General features: G+C 37.6%; 1 protein-coding gene across 1 annotated transcript in view; it reads right to left on the minus strand.

Annotated features, from left to right (window-relative positions):
- Positions 1–14,194, minus strand: part of ASPA (aspartoacylase) — a 29,393-nt gene extending 15,199 nt beyond the window's left edge. The window contains exons 1-4 of the mRNA XM_004476270.4: positions 13,827–14,194; positions 10,463–10,658; positions 7,996–8,089; positions 1,698–1,805 (exon numbers count right to left, since the gene is read on the minus strand). Coding sequence (XP_004476327.1) covers positions 1,698–1,805; positions 7,996–8,089; positions 10,463–10,658; positions 13,827–14,062 — 634 coding nt within the window. The 5' untranslated portion in view covers positions 14,063–14,194. The remainder of the gene's footprint in view (positions 1–1,697; positions 1,806–7,995; positions 8,090–10,462; positions 10,659–13,826) is intronic.
- Between the last annotated feature and the right edge of the window lie 4,993 nt (positions 14,195–19,187).

The raw sequence follows: 19,187 nt of genomic DNA on the forward strand, positions 1-19,187 counted from the left end.
ATTAACAGTGGTTTAATATTTTTAAATTGCAGAATCATGAGCTTAAAGGAAATGTTACACAGAAAAGCAACAAAACAGAAGAACTGCTCTGTTGAAGCAGAGGTGGTGGTGGGGCGTGTCCTAGAGCCACTATTTCCCATCTCTTTGGTGGGAAACTATGGGACATGATTTGAAAACCATGTTTCTCTTATCAGGTTTGTGGCCTTCTACCATGGTGTAGCATATTTTAGTGCCCACACTTACTACTTAAAGGATTTCTTCTGAATATGGTATGGCTTTCCCAAAATCAGTTCCATTAGATTGCATAGAACCTATCCTCAGACAAAGGTGTCAGGGAGCTAATTTCAATTTTCATGACTTTGGAGTCAAAGGATTTCTAAGCACAGAAGAAATTCCCGGGATTACAGTAGGGTACACAAACCGAAATTAAGTAAGTACATTATGGGAGGAGTGGGGTGAGGGGGTTGGGAAGGTATAGGGGACCTCATGTTTTTTTAATGTAACGTTAAAAAATAAATAAATAAGGACAAAGGAAAAAAAAAAAGGAAGTACATTCCCTATAGATCTGGCTCATATACCAGATTTGTCACTATAATTACCCATTCCTCAACAACAATTTCAATTCAACCTGTTGGAATAATTATATATATATAAGCTTGTTCTTTGATTTTATTTTGAATTATTTTAAATTAATTTTTAATGGCACAAATAATACATGAATGCATTTTTCTTGAAAATAACTGAAACCAAATTAACATTGTTTGCCCTTCTCTCCCCAGTAATCAGTATTATCAGTTTTTGGTGTGTTTTCTTCTAGAACTGTTTCTGTGTATTAACATATAAGTAAATAAACAAATAAAAGAAACATATGTAAATTAATATATATTTATCTATATATAAAATAAATAATATATCTAGTATGTATTATTAGTTTAAAGCAAATGACTATACCATATATGTTTTGAACTATAACTCATTATTTCAATTAATGCATTTAAAACATATTTTCATATTTGTTTATTTAGCTGTTTCACAAGTGATGGATATTTGAGTTGTTCACATTGTTTTGCTATTACAATGACCAGCCTTGCATTCAGCATGCTGGATGTACAGGTGCTTGTGTTTCTTTGGGATGTGTGATACTTAGGCTGTGGGATTTGTGCATTTTCAAAAGTAGATAACTGTAAAATTACTCTCTAAAGCATCTTTAGCAATTCATATTTTTATCAACAGGTAATGAGAGTATTCCTTTTCCTATACCCTCACCAACACTAAATATGAACAGATTTTAATATTTTCCTAACTGTTAATGGAGGAAAATGTTTTTCTCACTTTAATTTTCATTTCTCTTATTGCTAATAATGGTGAACATCTCTTCATATGTACAGTAGATATTTGTATTTCCTAGTCTTTCTTTGCTTTTATAAATGGAATCTAATAGCAAAAAAAGGGATTTGCTTTGGGGAATTCTATTTGGTAGCTGCTTTTCTTGGAAGGTATCTATTCTGGTCATTGAGGAATAGCTAAAGTGAAGAAAATTTTAAAAAGCATCTAAGACCACAATCAAGGCAAGTTTGACCTAGGTTCCAATTGCTATTTCGATATTTAGGGGTTAAGTAATTACGTGTATTCATCTCATCTCCTTTTTCTGATACTCACACACACAATTAATGAAACAATTCCCACCTACTACATACCTTCGTTGTAATGATGTATAAAATCAAGAGCATATTTAATCATTTTTCTCATTTGATCCAAAATATCAGCTCTCAGAACCCCTTGAGGCTGGGGACCGACTTCGATACCTAGGTAGAGAAGGAGAGATTGTCACATTTTTAAAAAAGATTTATTTTATTTATTTCTCTCACCTCCCCCCTGCCCCCCCCCCCCCGGTTGTCTGCTCTCTATGTCCATTCGCTGTGTGTTCTTCTGTGTCTGCTTGCATTCTTGTCAGGTGGCTCTGGGAATCTGTGTCTCTTTTTGTTGTGTCATCTTGCTGCATCAGCTCTCCGTGTGTGTGGCGCCACTCCTGAGAGGGCTGCGCTTTTTTTGCGCAGAGCAGCTCTCCTTGTAGGGCGCACTCCTTGTGTGTGGGGCATCCCTACGCAGGGGCACCCCTACATGGCATGGCACTCCTTTGCATGCAGCAGCACTGCGCTTGGGCCAGCTCACCACACAGGCCAGGAGGCCCTGGGTATCAAACACTGGACCTCCTATATGGTAGGCGGACACTCTATCAGTTAAGTCACATCCACTTCCCTGTCACATTTATATAAATGTTCGAATATACTACAAGATTGAACATTTTAATATGTCAAATCTAGACTCTCATCACTTAAAATCATTAAAAATGTAGACCATGTAGCATCATGGAAAATGTTTGAGACATAATGCTAGGCAAAAAATAAAGCAGAACATTTAGATGTACAGATTATATGCATAATGAATAAAGACTAGGAAAGAACATGAAAAAAGATCAGAATTGTGTTAGAATAGTGAGATCTCAGGGTATTTTTTTCTTTAATTTTCCTTCAATATTGTCAAAATACTTAAAAATTATAATACCGTAAAAGGGGTAGACACATTTATGCTGAAAAAATAAGTATATGGCCGCTAAGAGAAACTGTCATAGACCTAATATCTCATTTCTATTTATCTGTAGAAATCTAGACTGGATGAGTCATGGACTTAAGTCAACATGACAATTTATGCAACCCTAGAGCAACATTCCTGTGCTTAACACAACAACCCATCCTGTCACAGTGCAATGGCTTTAATTTTTATAGATAAAATTTGTATTCCTTTCTTCTCACCCCAATTCAACAGTGCCTGTGCAATAAGGTCTCTCTCCTGTGACTGTGAATCCTCCATCCTTACACCTACAAAACTATTTGTCTTAAACACCTATCTAGTTCCTTACCTCCTGCTCAAGTCTCCCACACACTTACCCCTTCAATCATCACTCTTTCCACTTAACAAGTCAATTACCATATATAATATTACCCACCCTCATTCTCTTCCACCCATCCACATACACACACACACACACACATATATAGTTTCCTTATTCTATTTTTACCAACTTCTTTCATTTTCCAATTCTCAGATCTTATTTCTCTGTCATCTTCATTTTTTATTTGTGGTACCTAGCTTTCTTGTATATGTACAGACATATATTTAAGTATATGGTATCATGAATGCCAAGAAGTGCATCTGTGAATAAATGATTTGTACTTGCGTGTGAAGATGTGTGTTCATGAATATGTCTGTATATGTATTGTAGAAGACATTTGATACCCAAAATTCATTACACCTCCCTCCTTGCTAATAGACTCCTGATTTTAGCTTTGTATCCAATTTCTAAGGTAGGTGACTTTTCTCCAGTTCAGGAGTAAATTCTGAATAGTTAAAGTCAATCATAGTAATCTGCTTACCCTAGTGATTGATTAAGAATGGGCATGTGACCCAGTTTTGACCAAGGGGCCATAATGGGAGGTCTGCAGGAGAGTTCCTGAGATCCCCTTTCTTCTGCTAGGTGTTGTCATGTTGGCATATGATGCTTGGAACTACAGAGGACATCTTATGGTAATGAGGACAGTTAAAAGACACACTAAAGATTGTAGACTAGAGAGACCTGGCCTCACATGATGTTGCTGAGTTGTTACGTAAAATAATGAATTTACCTTATTACTTAAGCCATTTTGAATTATCTGCAGTCAAAAGCAATCTACATATGTTTGCCTTAGGTGGAAATGGTAGGTGTGGTACGGGCAATCCTATGTGGAGAGAGGATCTTTGAGACTGAGAAGAGTGGGTGCTTGGCCCAGAAGAGGAGTTCTTTGAAGTTTTTTCTGATTGGGTATGGAAGACAATAGGTAGGTTGGCTATGGTGGTTTGAAGCTGCACGCACCCCAGAAAAACATGTTCTTAAACCTAATCCATTTCTGTGGTTGTGAACCCACGGTTAAGCAGGACCTTTAAATGAGGTTATTTCAGTTAAGATGTGGCTCATCTCAATTCAGGATGGGTCTTAATCCCATTACTGGGGTTCTTTATGAGTGGAAGGAAATTCAGGTATAGGGAAAGAAAGCCACAGGAGGCAAGAAGCTGAACATCACTAGAACCCAGAAAGGAAGGAGACAAGGAGACACAATGTGCCTTGCCAATGGACAGGCTAAGGACCAAGGATCACCAGCAGCCAGCCCCAGAATGCCAATCTTTGGGGAAGAAAGTATCACCTTAACGACACTTTGACTTGGACTTTTTTCCCAGCTTCAAACTGTGAGTGAATAAATATCCATTGTTTAACCCGACCCATTCCATGATATTTGCTTGAGCAGCTCAGGAAACGAAAACAGTGGCCATATTTTCCGAACAAAATGTTAATTAACTTTGACACAAGATCTCATATCAGAGCAGAATATTTAAATTTGTAGGACATGGCCATGACCTAGTCAGGAATGGAGCTGAAGGAACTATGATTATGAAAATAACTTTTCTGAGTCTTGAATGAGGCCATGGTTGATCTGGGAAAGTTAAGAGAAGATTGTGTTCAGTCACTATTCTGTGTGTGGAGAGAAGAAAAAAGAATCTGGGAATGATCATAAGGAAACTGCTTCTTTCTGAGATAAGATAAAGTTTACTTGGAATGATCCTGTCACATTTAGCTGCCTACCAGTAAGACTGAGAGAATGACCTTGGAAATGGAATGCAAAGTGATCCTTATAGTTGGGTAGTAGAAGTTAAAGTAAATTTGTATGGGGTAATAGTCATACGTATATTATGAAATGTTGACTCAGAGAGAACGTCTTCCTGATCTTGTGTTTTTTTTCAATGAGTGGATGACATAAAAGTATTATAAATAAAATAGCAACATTGGAAGGCAAACATACAATATTTCTTTTTATTCACAGTGAGCTTTATTTATTTATTTCTCTCCCCTTCCCTGCCCCCCACCCCCCACCAGTTGTTTGCTCTGTGTCCATTCACTATGTGTTCTTCTGTGTCCACCTGTATACTTGTCAGCGGCACCTGGAACCTGTGTCTCTTTTTGTTGCGTCATTTTGTTGTGTCAGCTCTGTGTGTGTGGCACCATTCCTGGGCAGGCTGCAATTTTTTTGTGCTGGGCAACTCTCTTTACAGGGCGCACTCCTTGCACATGGGGCTCCCCTACGTGGGGGACACCCCTGCATGTCATGGTACTCCTTGCGTGCATCAGCACTGTGCATGGGCCAGCTCATCACATGGGTCAGGAGGCCCTGGGTTTGAACCTTGGACCTCCCATGTGGTAGGCAGATAACCTATCTCTTGGGCCAAATCTGCTTCCCTACAATGAGCTTTAATACTCTCTCATATTGAATATTTTAACTATTCGACTCTATTTGTAAGAACCAAACAAATCAAGAGATATTTTTCTGGTTAAAAGCAGTACTGCCCCCTAAATATAAAATCAAGGTTGATCCAGAAGACATGGAAGTCTAATGCTTTTCTTTGCTGTCACAGAGAAACAGCATCTCTATGCCTTGCTGATAAGCATTTGGTTTGTTTCAACTACCTTATACCTGGATATTTAGATTGTTTCAAATGATCCCTTAATTGTGTAACAAAATTATCAATACTTGAATAACCAGGAAAATTTTTTATGATCTGTATGCTTGTTTGTCTTGGCCAAACTACTTTTAAATTAAATAGCTCTTGGTTAACAAAAACCTTTTAAGTTGTGGCATCAATTTTAATGATTATACTGTAGTCTGAAAACAAAAGGTCATCCAAGAAAGAGCCTAGAATAGAGAAAAAAGATATCTGAGAGGGTATATGAGGGGGTGAAACTGCATGATGGAAACTACCAGATGGTAAAGATGAGTTCACAGCCATTAACTAACAAGGCATACAGGCGAATGGATGACAAATACAAGTTTATGAGAAACTTTACTGCAAAGCAGTGCTAAGAAGAGAGGTGGGAGAAGACTCTCCATGGATCTTTTGCATTTCTGTATGTTTTGAGAGCAAAGCACTGACTGTCCTTTGTTCCAGACTATCTTTTCAAGGATGTTTGTAGAGTGAACAGCCTTGGAAGACAGAGACAGTGCCTCCCTTGGTTGCAAAGGACAGGCACGCCTACTGCCCAGTATAAAGGATTCAAGTTCCCTCAGCTCACTCTTTGTCTTTTGGAATGATATCACTGACGTGTAAGTGTCATATGGCCTTCTTCACATTCTCTGTGGGAACTGGGGCTTAGGCAACCAGCACAAATGCTGACAGTTGTTAATAAACTATTATTTGTCTCTGATCCAGGAGACTTGTGTTTTCTACCAGAAGCCACAAAATAGTGGCAGGATACCTGGCTAGCTTACAAGTAGGGTAAAATCTCTGACCCTTTACAGTTCTTTACACAGAGAGAACCAGAAAGCAGCCTGGGACAAAAACTAAAGGTCCCAGTCTACTGGGATCACAAGCACTTTGGAGAAATATGTCCATTGACTTTTTGGTCTAAAAAAACCTCATCACTTTGAATAAGCTCATGAATGTATATATTACCAAAGCTAGATGGCCAATATTTTATATATAGGCATAGTTATGGGAATCATATGAGATTAAATGAGTGTATTTGCATGTGTCTGTGTGGGATATGTGATTTAAACTATGATCGACAATCATTTATAAGTTTGAATGTGTACTCACTGGCAATTTCAACTAATATTTATTAAATACACATTAGGCTGCAGAAGGGTAGAAGACAGAGAACACTAAGATAAATGGAGATTGCAGTACTATTTTTAAAAAGTATCATATGTTTTTATAGTGGATTAGAAAAACAACAACAGTGGTCCTTCACCATGTATAATTTAGAAGCACTGCTCTAGAATACTGTTGTTGCCTGCCCCCAAACACACACACACACACGCATACATTTTGCCTGGATACCTTCTTCTTGTTTCTTAGATCACAGCACAGAGGCTACTTTCTTTAGGCCTTCTCTGACTCTTCAAGACTGGATTAGGTGCTTTTCATCTGGGCTCTTCTAGGTCTCCTGCACTTACCCCTACCATAGCATTTATCATTTTGTAGAGCCATTATCTGGTTATTTGTCTGTTTTCTCCTCAGACACTATGCTCTTTGAGGACAGATTCCATGTCTTACTCAATGTTTTATCTCAGCACCTAGCATACTGTTGGCCTCTACTAGGTACATGATAAATATTTGTTAATGTTAAAATTATAGTGCAATGTTATAAGAGAAACTTGTGGAATCATTAATTCTTTCTGGAGTAGGGTCCAGGGAAGACTCTATAGGAGGTGACATTTGTACTTGGCTTTAAGGATGAGAAGAATTCTGCTATACTAATATAGAGGAACTGAGCCTTACAGCAAAGGAAACAATATGAACTAAAACAGAAGGCTGCTCAATGAAATTGAGGAAATTTGATGTAGTTAGAGTGCTTGCCTGCCTGGGGTTAATTTGCTTATTATTTGACAATTAAAAGCTACATGCAAGGTAACTATAAAAATAATTTTCGGGAAGCGGATGTGGCTTAACTGATAGAGCATCCGTCTACCATACGGAAAGTCCAGGGCTCGATCCCCAGGGCCTCCTGACCCATGTGGTAAGCTGGCCCATGTGCAGTGCTGCCATGAACAAAGAGTACAGTGCCATGCAGGGGCACCCATGTGTAGGGATGCCCCACGTGCAAGGAGTGCACCCCTCAAGGAGAGCTGCCCCATGTGAAAAAAGCGCAGCCTGCCCAGGAGTGGCACCGCACACATGGAGAGCTGATGCAGCAAGATGATGCAACAAAAAAGAGACACTGTTTCCCAGCACCACTGGATAATTAAAGTGGATGCAGAAGAACACACAGCGAATGGATATAAAGAGCAGACAGTGGGGGGGGGGGGGAAGGGGGGAAAGAAGGGGAAGTAAATAAATAAATAAAAATTTTCTTGGAGTTTCAGCTAGGACATATTTTTTTCAGTTATGAAAATGGGAAATATGACTTACCAACAGGATACTTGGCTATGGAACGAGTAGTTGCGTATTTGAGGGAAGGATGCTCAATAAGATAAACATAGCAGGGTAAAGGAGCCAAAGAAGTCTGAAAAGAAATTAAACATCTTTATTATTATGTAAAGACCATATGTTTTGTTCTCTTTGCTGCTACAGATTCAATGCTTTGAATATGTTTTACTTCGTCAAGTAAGATTGGTAAGACAACTTCATGAAACATACTCTAAAACCCAATGCTACTCCATAGCTATGAAAATGTATAAATTCATTTCAGATAAAATTGAATCATACATAGCTTTCTAGGTAAAATGTACACCAAGCAAATTTCCAGAGCCATGATCAAATAGCATTAAATCAAATTTTCTTGTGAATGGATTTGGTTATTTTTGTTTTCCTCACTGATTACACTTACTGTTTAGCTTAGTATTAGTCCCTGTAAGAATTCTGTTTCTCCCCCTGTGGTTCTGGTCTCTACAGATGATGGATCACACACTCCACTTCTATTTTCCCAGCTTGTATGAATGAGAATTCAAGCCAGACCTCTCAGTTTTGACAACTCATTTATTCATTTTGATAAATGAATTTCAGCCTTACTGCTTCTGTCTGGCAAACAAAGCAGTCAGCTCTCCCTTCAATAAGCAAGGAAGAAGAGCTGCATTATGATTCCCTACCAGAACTACTATCTAGTTACTATCAAAAACTTAGGGGAGGGAAGTGGACATGCCTCAACTGATAGAGCATTCACCTACCATATGGGAGATCCAGGGTTCAAAACCAGGACCTCCTGGCCCGTGTGGTGAGCTGGCTCATGCGCGGTGCTGCCACGTGCAAGGAGTGCTGTGCCACGCAGGGGTGTCCCCTGTGTAGGGGAGGCTCACGTGCAAGGAGTGCACCCCGCACTGAGCCACCCCATGTGAAAAAAGTGCAGCTTGCCCAGGAGTGGCGCCACGCACACAGAGAGCTGACACAGTAAGATGATGCAACAAAAAGAGACACAGATTCCCCGTGCCGCCGAGAATGTGAGCGGACACAGAAGAACACACAGTGAATGGACACAAAGAGCAGACAATGGGTGGAGGACTTGGCCCAGTGGTTAGGGCGACCATCTACCACATGGTAGATCCGTGGCTCAAACCCTGGGCCTCCTTCACCCGTGTGGAGCTGGCCCATGCACAGTGCTGATGTGTGCAAGGAGTGCCGTGCCACACAGGGGTGTCCCCCATGTAGGGAAGCCCCATGTGCAAGGAGTGCGCCCCGTAAGGAGAGCCGCCCAGCGCCAAAGAAAGTGCAGCCCTGCCTAAGAATGGCGTTGCCCACACGGAAAATTACACAGGATGACGCAGCAAAAAGAAACACAGATTCCCGTGCCGCTGACAACAACAGAAGCGGACAAAGAAGACGCAGCAAATAGACAGAGAGAACAGACAACCAGGGTGGGGGGGAAGGGGAGAGAAATAAATAAATAATCTTTAAAAAAGAAAAGAGCAGACAATGGGGCAGGGGACAGAATAAATAATAAAATAAATATTTAAAAAAAAACTTAGGGGAAACAAAAATAACAGCTAACCTTTACCATCTGCTAGGAATTAGGCTAAGTGCTTTAAATATTTTATGGGGTTAAGTATTGTTATCAGGCCAATTTTATCACCTGAGGTTTTGGGGATTGAGTATCTAATCTAAAGTTAGGGAATGAGAAAATCAGGATTTTACCCCACGCCCTCCTGACTTCATAGGTCAAACACTTTCCACTGAATCACACCATATCTCAGGAAGGAAGGGCATCCATGTACAGAAATGAACAATTATTATTTGTATTTTTTGCTTGATTGCTATTTTCTAGCAACTTTTCTCTGGCTGTAGAAAACAGGCCAAGGAGGCCCGGGGTTTGAACCGCGGACCTCCCATATGGTAGACGGACGCCCTAACCACTGGGCCAAAGTCCGTTTCTCCTGAGCTTTTAAATGATTATGAAGTACTGAAAGATTAGATGTATGTTGGGGTATCTGAACAAAATGAGGAGCAAAGGCAGGACTAAAGGGAGCCAATCTTTTTATCACTGGCTTTAGTCAATATTAAATGACTATTTCTTCAGTTTCCTAAAACCGTGTTATTGAACTACTTTTATTACTGCATTTTATATTTTATTATATAATTTTACTTGGTTTTACCAAATAGTCTGTGATTTGGTGGTTGTCTAGGTACAAGATTTATAGTTTTATAGCTACAGGGATCCACAGGCGTTTTATTATTTTACTCCTAGTATTCCTTCTTTTACTCATTCCTTCCCATTCTCGTGCCTGTTACCATCCCCTCTGTACTACTGTACCCCATAGTCTGGCTGTGGATCAGATCTCATTTCTCTTGGCCCCTCCTTCCTGACTCTTTTCTGGTTGTTTTGCATCTATAATTGACTTAAAAGACAGGTCCTATGCTAATTTATAATTAATAACATTGACATTACCTTAATATAATGAAACATCTGAATTAAAAAATCATTCCTGGAATCTTCAAGAATGAGAGTGCACCCCATGTTAGAAGTAGTGTTGTGAAGGTCAAAAATAATGTCACAGGAATCTTCACTGTCTTTTGGACCAAATAAATGATTTATTTCTTGAGCCCTTCTCACTTCATATGGCAAATCCTTAGATTTTTTTTTGCTGTTATTAGCAGAAAGAAAAAGATTAACAACACCTGAGACTAAGATAACATAAATACACAATAAAAACACAGTGCACAAGGAACTGGATGCTAAACATTTAATATGAAAAATATGTGAGGGAAATGGAAACTTAACTGAAAAATCAATAAATGAAAAATTACATTTTTCTCCACTTGATTACTTATACTTAATGTTACATTGGCATGCTGGCAAAAAATAAGAGCTTGCTGATGTGGCATTTCAAATAAGAATTCACCATTTCACTTCAACCTTGGACAAGATTTATCCAATAATTTGATAAGCAGTTTCTGAGCACCCTATTGTGGTGCACTGGGCTATTTACTATGGGGCTAGGACATCAAAAGCACCTTTTATTTCTTTCATTCTAGCTAATTCTAGTGCACAAAATAGTCTAATTTAGGTGTCAATATCATCTAATTAATTAGGGATTCTTAAGTGATGCTCAGGAATCACTAAGTGATCCAGGGACAAACTTTACAGATGAAGAGTCCACAAACCCTCTGAAATTGAAAAATATTGCAGATGTATGCCTATATAGTTTTTTTTCTGGGATAAGGGTGCATAGTTTTATTGACTTCTCAAATAGGTGTTTACTCCTTTCCCCCTACCTCAATTTAAGGATACATTTTTCTTGCTGTACATGATGATGGTTTAAATTTATTTTTCCTCATTAAACTATTCCATTGTAGTTCTCTATAATTCCACACTCTACTCTTTTTGGTAATTTCTTTGAGAAATTTAAAGTTTGAACTTGGATAATTCCTGCCTGGAATATAATTAAGACAGGACAGCCTGTCTGTGACTATGTGGCAAAAACCATGAGGACAAAGCTGCATGCTAAGGATAGTACAGTGGGAAGTTAGAAGAAGCCCAGGGCATGGATGATATCCTTGAGCCACTGTGCCAGCCCTGCACTACCATATCTGGATTTACTATATGTGAAAAGGAAATCCTTATTTGTTTAAGCCATTGTTTCTGGATTTCAGTTACATGCAACCAAACACAATTCCTAATGGATATAATGCATTCCAAAAGTTAATTCATGAAACAATCCCATTAGGCCTCCCCTAACCAATCTGCATCTCTATCATATTCCCTCATGTTAGTAAATGGCACCGCTGCTCAGAGCCAAGGACTGAGGTCTTGAAAGATAATGGAAAGTTCAAGTTCTCAAGCCTAGTGTCCACGACCCACTGGAAGAGTCCCAAGGGACGAGGCTGGAATAATAGGCTGGGGCAAGATCCTGAAGGACCCTGACAACTCTAGTTGCTTAGATTTATTCTGGATAAGAAACTTTTGAAGAATTTTCAGCAGGGAAAGACATAAGATTTGCATATTCCCACAATCCCTCTGGCTACCTTATGGAAAATGGATGGGAGGAACAACTGCAGTTAGGTTAGATGCAGGGAGATTCTTTAGGAGGCTATTATAATTGCTCACAGAAGAAATAAGCTAAGGTAGCAGAAGTGGAGAGGAAGACTGGATTTGAGAAATTCTTGTAAGGAATAACTGGGAGGACCTAGTGACTCATTGGACATGTGGGATAAAGATTCTAAGAGGATTTTTATAGGAGATTTGGTCATTAAAGCCACCATCACTGAGTTTGGGGCAGGGAGGATGGGAGGATAATTAGTTTATCTGTCTCATAAATTTTCATAACCACCCTGAGAGAGACAGTCTAGCCTCTAGATAGTGTTTAAAGGCAAGAAGCAGAAAGCTAACTTAATTTAAAAGACTGCACTTGCTTAGCTGCATACTTTTGGGAGATCATAATAAGAAAACCCACACTAGTCTATTTCAGAGTTGTCTGAGGAGTTAGCATGCCAACTAAAAGAGTTGAGCTGCAACAAATTCTTACTTGAAATATGAGTTGGTTAATAGCTACTTTAGGTGAACTGATAAATATTAATTGTGTCAACAGAACCTCAGTCATGAAGATAAAATACTTCTGAAATTAATATTTATGCTAGTAAAAATATAATTTGATACAAAAGTACGATTAATGTGTAATTGCCTTGAAAAATATCTATTTCATAAAGTGAGCCATATTTGTACTAAAAATGATAACCATATTTTAATCTGTGATACATCTCAGTAATTTTCTAAAATTCAGTGAGCATTTAACAGAAAATGAGTACATAATGTGGAGCTGCATTATTTGTGCCTGTGCATGTCTTATAGCTTAGCTAGCTGTTTACCAACTCCTTGGGGGTAGAAGCCATCTCTTACATAGCTTTGTACTTCCTCAGTACCTGGCATGGTGTCCTAAGAAGAGTAGGTCTTTAATAATATATTTAGATAAATGAAGGAAAGAGGTGATAAAAAAGCAATTACTTAGAGGTGTATATATAGTTACATACATACATGCAAACATATATACATATATGCATACATTTATATGTATACATATATACACATACATAATCATATATACACAGATCTCATAATACAAAGGCAAAATAGTCCATAAGGACGTATTTAGAGTGTTATGACAGCATTCATTGCATATGACATATTATAAACGAGTTGCAATTTAAATTCAGATAATTCAGGCGAAATGTTTTTACTTCTCATTATTCCCATCTATGGCGAGACATCACTGAAGGTAAGTAAGTACATCTACTCTTCAGATCACAGAGTGGTATGACACTATTTGAAGATGGCCTTTATTCATTATTTCATTCAACAAATATTAACTGAAACATCATACTTTTCTAAACTAGAACTTTAATAAACACTACTATAAACAGAGTTGTATGAAAAAACAGTAATGAATTGTCAAGAAAGCTAGCAACTTGTACATAAGCATAATGGCCAAACACTAATGCAAAGGATTTGTCTTTTTAAAGATATGATTTAAAAATAAAGAAATTTTGTCATTTATTGTCAATCTATATGGAACACATTTAAAAGAAAATCAGGTAAGAATAGTCTGGTGTTTAAAAAAATTTGTAAGACAGCATGTGAATGCCTAGGTTAGATAACTGTGTAATTCATAACAGAGCATAATTAAAAGTGAAAGTGATCTTATTCACAATAGCAACAATATGTAAAGACATGGATATCTATAATATTCATATCCATGTATGTGTTTCTGTCACACACATATCACTTTTTACTCACACAACACAAAACACAGCCTTACCTAAGATTTTCCAGGTCAAAAACTCGATTCAGGTCACAGTCAATATATCTCGTACACTTCTTCACTGCTCTTGGGTTGGTAATAAATGGTTTTACCTCCAGCCCTGTTCTCTGAATCTCAGCGCCATTCTCTAGCCAGTGCTTAACTAGAAATACTCCTGTTAGCTCATTCCCATGAGTTCCTCCAAAGATAACAACCTTTTTTATACGATCTTCAGCAACATGACAAGAGGTCATTTTACCATGTAGCTTTATCTGATTTCTGCAGTTCAGAAGAGAGGAGATCAAAGAAAACTTAATTTCTGAAGACAAGTTTAAAAATCTAAATCTAAATGAGTAATCAAAGTGCAAAGTACAAAGTTCCCTTGCATAGAGTATATTTTAATTCTGTTCCAAGTTCTGAGTTCTGTTTATTATAAGGACACTCCTTTCTTTGGCCCTGCCTATTACCATATTTGGATTAAAATATGCAAAGATCAACTAGAGATAGAGTTGTTTAGCCTAACTTCTAACTCCCTCATATGGTCAGTAGATCTAAATACAATAATAAATTAGTATCTCATACCAATACAAATATTCTGTCATTCCTTCAGCTAGAATGTCACTTAATGGTCCTTAATGATTATTTGTAATAATAAAAATAGTTTTTTTATTTATAATTCCAAAAATATAAAAATAAAGAAGTGGCCCATACATGTGCATGTTATTCAATATTTGTATTTCCTCTGGCATTTAAATACATTTCTTCTCTGAAATGAGTATATGCATTTTCATCATCTGAAGGAATCTCATCTCATCTCTATAAACAGACAAAGGCAGATCCTCAGAGGCCTCCAGTTAAGTCAATACTCTTTCATTCAAATTGCTTTTGCATGGCTGGTGACATGAGGACCAAATAAATGATCAGGGGAACTTAAAAAGTTACTTTAAACATGGAGTTTTTGGTAATTTTGTGTTAACATTATTAGGAAATTTCTTCACTTTCTTCATAAATATTGAAGGAAAAGCAACTATTAGTTGTTTTCAAGTCTTTGTAATGCCTGAAAGTGTCCTGAACATAACGTCTATATTAACCACATTATAAGAGTGTATACAGACATGATATACTGGCAGAACAGACTCTCCACCAGAATTGCTACTCAAGATGGGCCATCTTAAGGGGAGCTATCCAGAATACTAAGATGATTATATCCCTTTGGAGAAATGACTTATTAGTCAAATCTGATTCGATTTCATGCTCAATCAGAAAGCAAAATATGTTCAAGTGCTGGAAAAACTATGCACTAATAATACCAGTTTGCTTGATAGAAGTTCACAAGAGTATCTCATTACAATTAGAGAGTAGTTTAATTTATAACGTTCTGCATACATTGTCTTAGTTAAATCATACATCCACTTTGTGAGAGAGGGTGAGTTAGGTATTGGTATCTCCAATGTAACAAGAAAGAAAGAGAAGTAACTCAATTAAGGTTCTACAGCTACCTAGGAGCAGAATTAGGCCTAGGACCCAGGTTTTTTTGACTCAAAGTCCAGTGTTTTTCAGAAGACAATAAAGTGCCTCCCTATTATTTTTGGCCCCCCCCAAAGTACTAATTTTTTCTTTTCTGAATTCACATGAAGCTTCATGACAGTTAGCTCAGGAAATAAATAAACATACAAAGAAAACATCTTATGGAAATATGAAATATGAATATAATACATAATATTTAATAAAACAATTCCTATGTTCTTTCTTTAAGAGAATATAATGCCAATAAAGTAAATTAAGAAAATCCAAATTTGCACATTAATGTCCCAATCTAAGAGAAAGCCTCTATAGACTTTGATTTTCTACCCACATCAATGTACACTAAACACTTCAGTCAGTATAGATAGATTATGAAAACACACTTGATTGTAAACAGATGACAGTTATTTTGTTTACTTACTCTGGTTTTAGGAACAATAACCATGGTGAATTATTAACACTTGATTATGTTTTTTTTCTTTTCTGCCAATTTGTGGTTAGTTCTGTCCTCTGCCCTAGTCTCTCTGGAAATGCTGCTTCAGCTATTTACTCGTAGCTGGCACAAATGACTTGCATTTTGAGACTTGTTTTATGGAATTTTAACAGATCAGCATTTTGAAGCACATTTACCAATCATAAATAAAGTTTCTCTTGCATATCAGAATGAACAACTTTTTTGAGAGTTAGTGAATTGCAGTAATTCTGTCCTATACTTACTGTGTTTATTGTGTACAGAGTTTGTCTTCTGTGGAAAGCTTTATTAGAAAAAAAGGAGAGCATTTCCTTAGAACTAGAGCCACAGAGGCTTTTCATACTCTTATACCAAGTTAACTTCCGAAAGATTTTTAACTCTTTGTTTCCCAAAGCACAATAAATTTTCAGGCCCCACAAAATTTTATCTTTTTTATTAAAAAATTTTTTTTGGGGAACCCACAAATCTTTATTAGTCTAGTTCTTTTTGGAGAGTTCGGAGAACCAATACCATACAAAGTGAAACCCTTTCTAGTTGTCACAACCTATTAGGTTAAATATTTAATATTCTGAAGTACTTAAAAGAGTAAGCCTAATATCTTCTAAAACTACAAATTGTTTTGTGGGGATGGAGGCACTTGATTTATTATAAAATAATGTAGCTTAAAGGTGGAGGAATTATTCCTTCATGGTCATGGCTGGCAAACATTGTTTTAGTTTGTTAAGCTAAACCCAGAAATGGGTTGGCTTTTACAATGGGAATTTACTAGGTTAAAAGATTAGAGTTGTTTTTTTTTTCATATCAATTAGACAACTTTTACTGAATGAGAAAACTACATTTAAAATGTGCTTTAAACAAAATGGAATTAGAAAAAAGATGTATGCATTTTAAAGAACTTTGCACTGTGCTGAAAATCAAGTGTCTCTTGCAGTAATACAATGTGCCAATTCATAAAATATTAACAGAATTTTCAATTTAACATTTTCAAAGACAATATTAAGGTCAAGAATTTCACATCAATGGTAGCACACATAGAAGGGCCTTATAAATCTGATGTCCATCCTTACGAAGCTTACAAATTTGACAATGCTCAATAAAAACTTTTAGAATCACATCCAATTGTGTCACATCTGAAGAATCACAAGTCTATGTTCTGTTACGGTCTCCTAAAATCTTTATGTTGACTTTTCTATTCCTTGCCATTTGTTAATACTAATTCTTTAAAAAAGAGAGAGAATGGGAAAAGAAATGCTGCAATAAACTCTTGATCATGTACAGAAATTATTGCTACTATTTTTCCCTACAAAGCATGTCTATACAATATCCTATGAACTTTGATCATGAAAAATAAGAATAAAAATCTTTAGTGCCATAAGCCTTACAATCAATTGTATAAAACATCCACATGGCAATACTTGACAGTTTAAGCACCCAATATCCATAGTTGACAAAATGTTCCACTGACCAGCATTCATTTAAATACATCTTTATAGAAGGGGGGAAAAAAGGAGATAGTGTTAGCTTTCCAAGGCTTGTCAAAAAAGGATTCTTATGTTCTGTTGATCTAAAAACAAACAACAATAACAATGAAAAAAATCCCCCCTCCCCCCAAAAAAACAAAACCAATGTAGGTGAGGGTGTTACCAGAAAGTTAAGCATGCCGAAAGATGTATTGTGCGAATTAAAACCTAAAGCCAAGGTACTACATACTCACATTACCAACTAGTTGGGTAATTATTATGAGCCTTATCTGAAAGTTAAATGAAATGATACTGCGCAATAGAGCATCAATAAGTTACAAAACTATAGTGCACGAATAAATCCAAATCAGTGGCAATTTCTGTATAAAGCAAAATATTCACTATCAGCTGTAAAGTTTGCTCAGCCAAACTGTTTAAGTCACTGGATCGGACAGTCTGCAATTTTTAAAAAACTATCAATCTCTAAAATTCATTTTTACTGCAAAGAGGCATACGTTTTATTAGTAAGATCAAACAGGTACATAAGTAGATAAGCAAGGGAAAAGAAGAGTCAATGAATGTCTGTAAAGCTCTTCCCATATTTCACTTTAAAAAAAGTTTAGAAAAAAAAATCTAAAAAAATTTGCCATTATACTCTAGCAAAAACAAACAAAACAAAACAAGCCCCAAATAAACAACCAAGTAACACTAAAACCACATTACACAGGTGGATCATCATACTTTCATCTGGTTTGACTATCACATCTAGTATAACTGGGATGCTTTTAAACTTTAAAAATTGTGATACGTGAAGATGTAACTTTAATGGATAATTTTGAATTTGGATTTGACTTTGTTGAGTATTATAACAGAGTATACTTATTACAATACAGTGCAGCACATCTTTCTATTAGAAAAAAATTTAAGATCCTTTACCCGTCTCCTTCACTTAAAGGTGTGACATCATAAAGGGTGTCAAATGGGTGGATGGTTTTACAGTGCACACTTATATATTATGAAGTATGTCCTTAACAAATCTGATGGTTTCTTTACAGAGTTCCTTTCTTCACCTTTTCTTTGGTGGATTAGCTGTTCGAGGTGGAGTGACAGGACGTCCAGAATTCAGTCCACCATACTGGTACTTAGCTTTCTTTTCAGATGGTTTCTATAGCTGTGTCAGGGACTTCAGGGGGTCTCATAATTCTCCGTATCTGTTCCATTGATTGTAGGTCTGGTGACAGGCCTCCATGACAGCGGAAGATCTTCGCATCCACAATGGCTGCTCCAGCAAGCGCGTGACGAGACCGTCCACGCTCAGCTCCCCGTCCGCCATTTTGTCGGCACCAGGCTCTCCCTCCCGGCAGCGGGAACAAGGGCTGCTCGCGGCCGAGGCTGCGGCGACCGCTCGGCCTGCTCTCACCAGCGCCGCCGACTGCCCGCCCCCCTGCCGCGCCCCCCACCCCGCGGCCCATCCCCCAAAAGTTCAGAGTTCTGAGGCTGTGAAAATGTTCACATCAAAGCATCAGAGATGCCATCTCGCAAAGGTTGGCGGCGGGCAGATCCCGGACTCAAGCCATGAGGCAAGACGCAGTGGCGACTCTGCTGGTCTCTGCCTTCTCCTCCAGGCTCACTTTCTCCCTGAGCTCAGTTGTTGGAGATCTGGTACATAGCAGGACAAATGGCAGTGCTGCTGGCCTCCCTTGGCTTTTCTCGTGTGTGTCTGTGGTTTGTTATTCCTGTTTATAAAGGACTCTGGTAAGAGTATAAGACCCACCCTGGGTCTCGAAATATAATCAGTGATGCTTAACTGGAGTGATCTAATCAAAACACACCTACAATGTATGGTGTAAACACACCTACAATGTGTTTACAGGCACAGGAATGAGTTTGCTTTAAGGACATGATTTTCTGGGGTCCATAAAG

This window comes from Dasypus novemcinctus, chromosome 21 (assembly GCF_030445035.2).
Source record: "Dasypus novemcinctus isolate mDasNov1 chromosome 21, mDasNov1.1.hap2, whole genome shotgun sequence".
Lineage (NCBI taxonomy): Eukaryota > Metazoa > Chordata > Mammalia > Cingulata > Dasypodidae > Dasypus > Dasypus novemcinctus.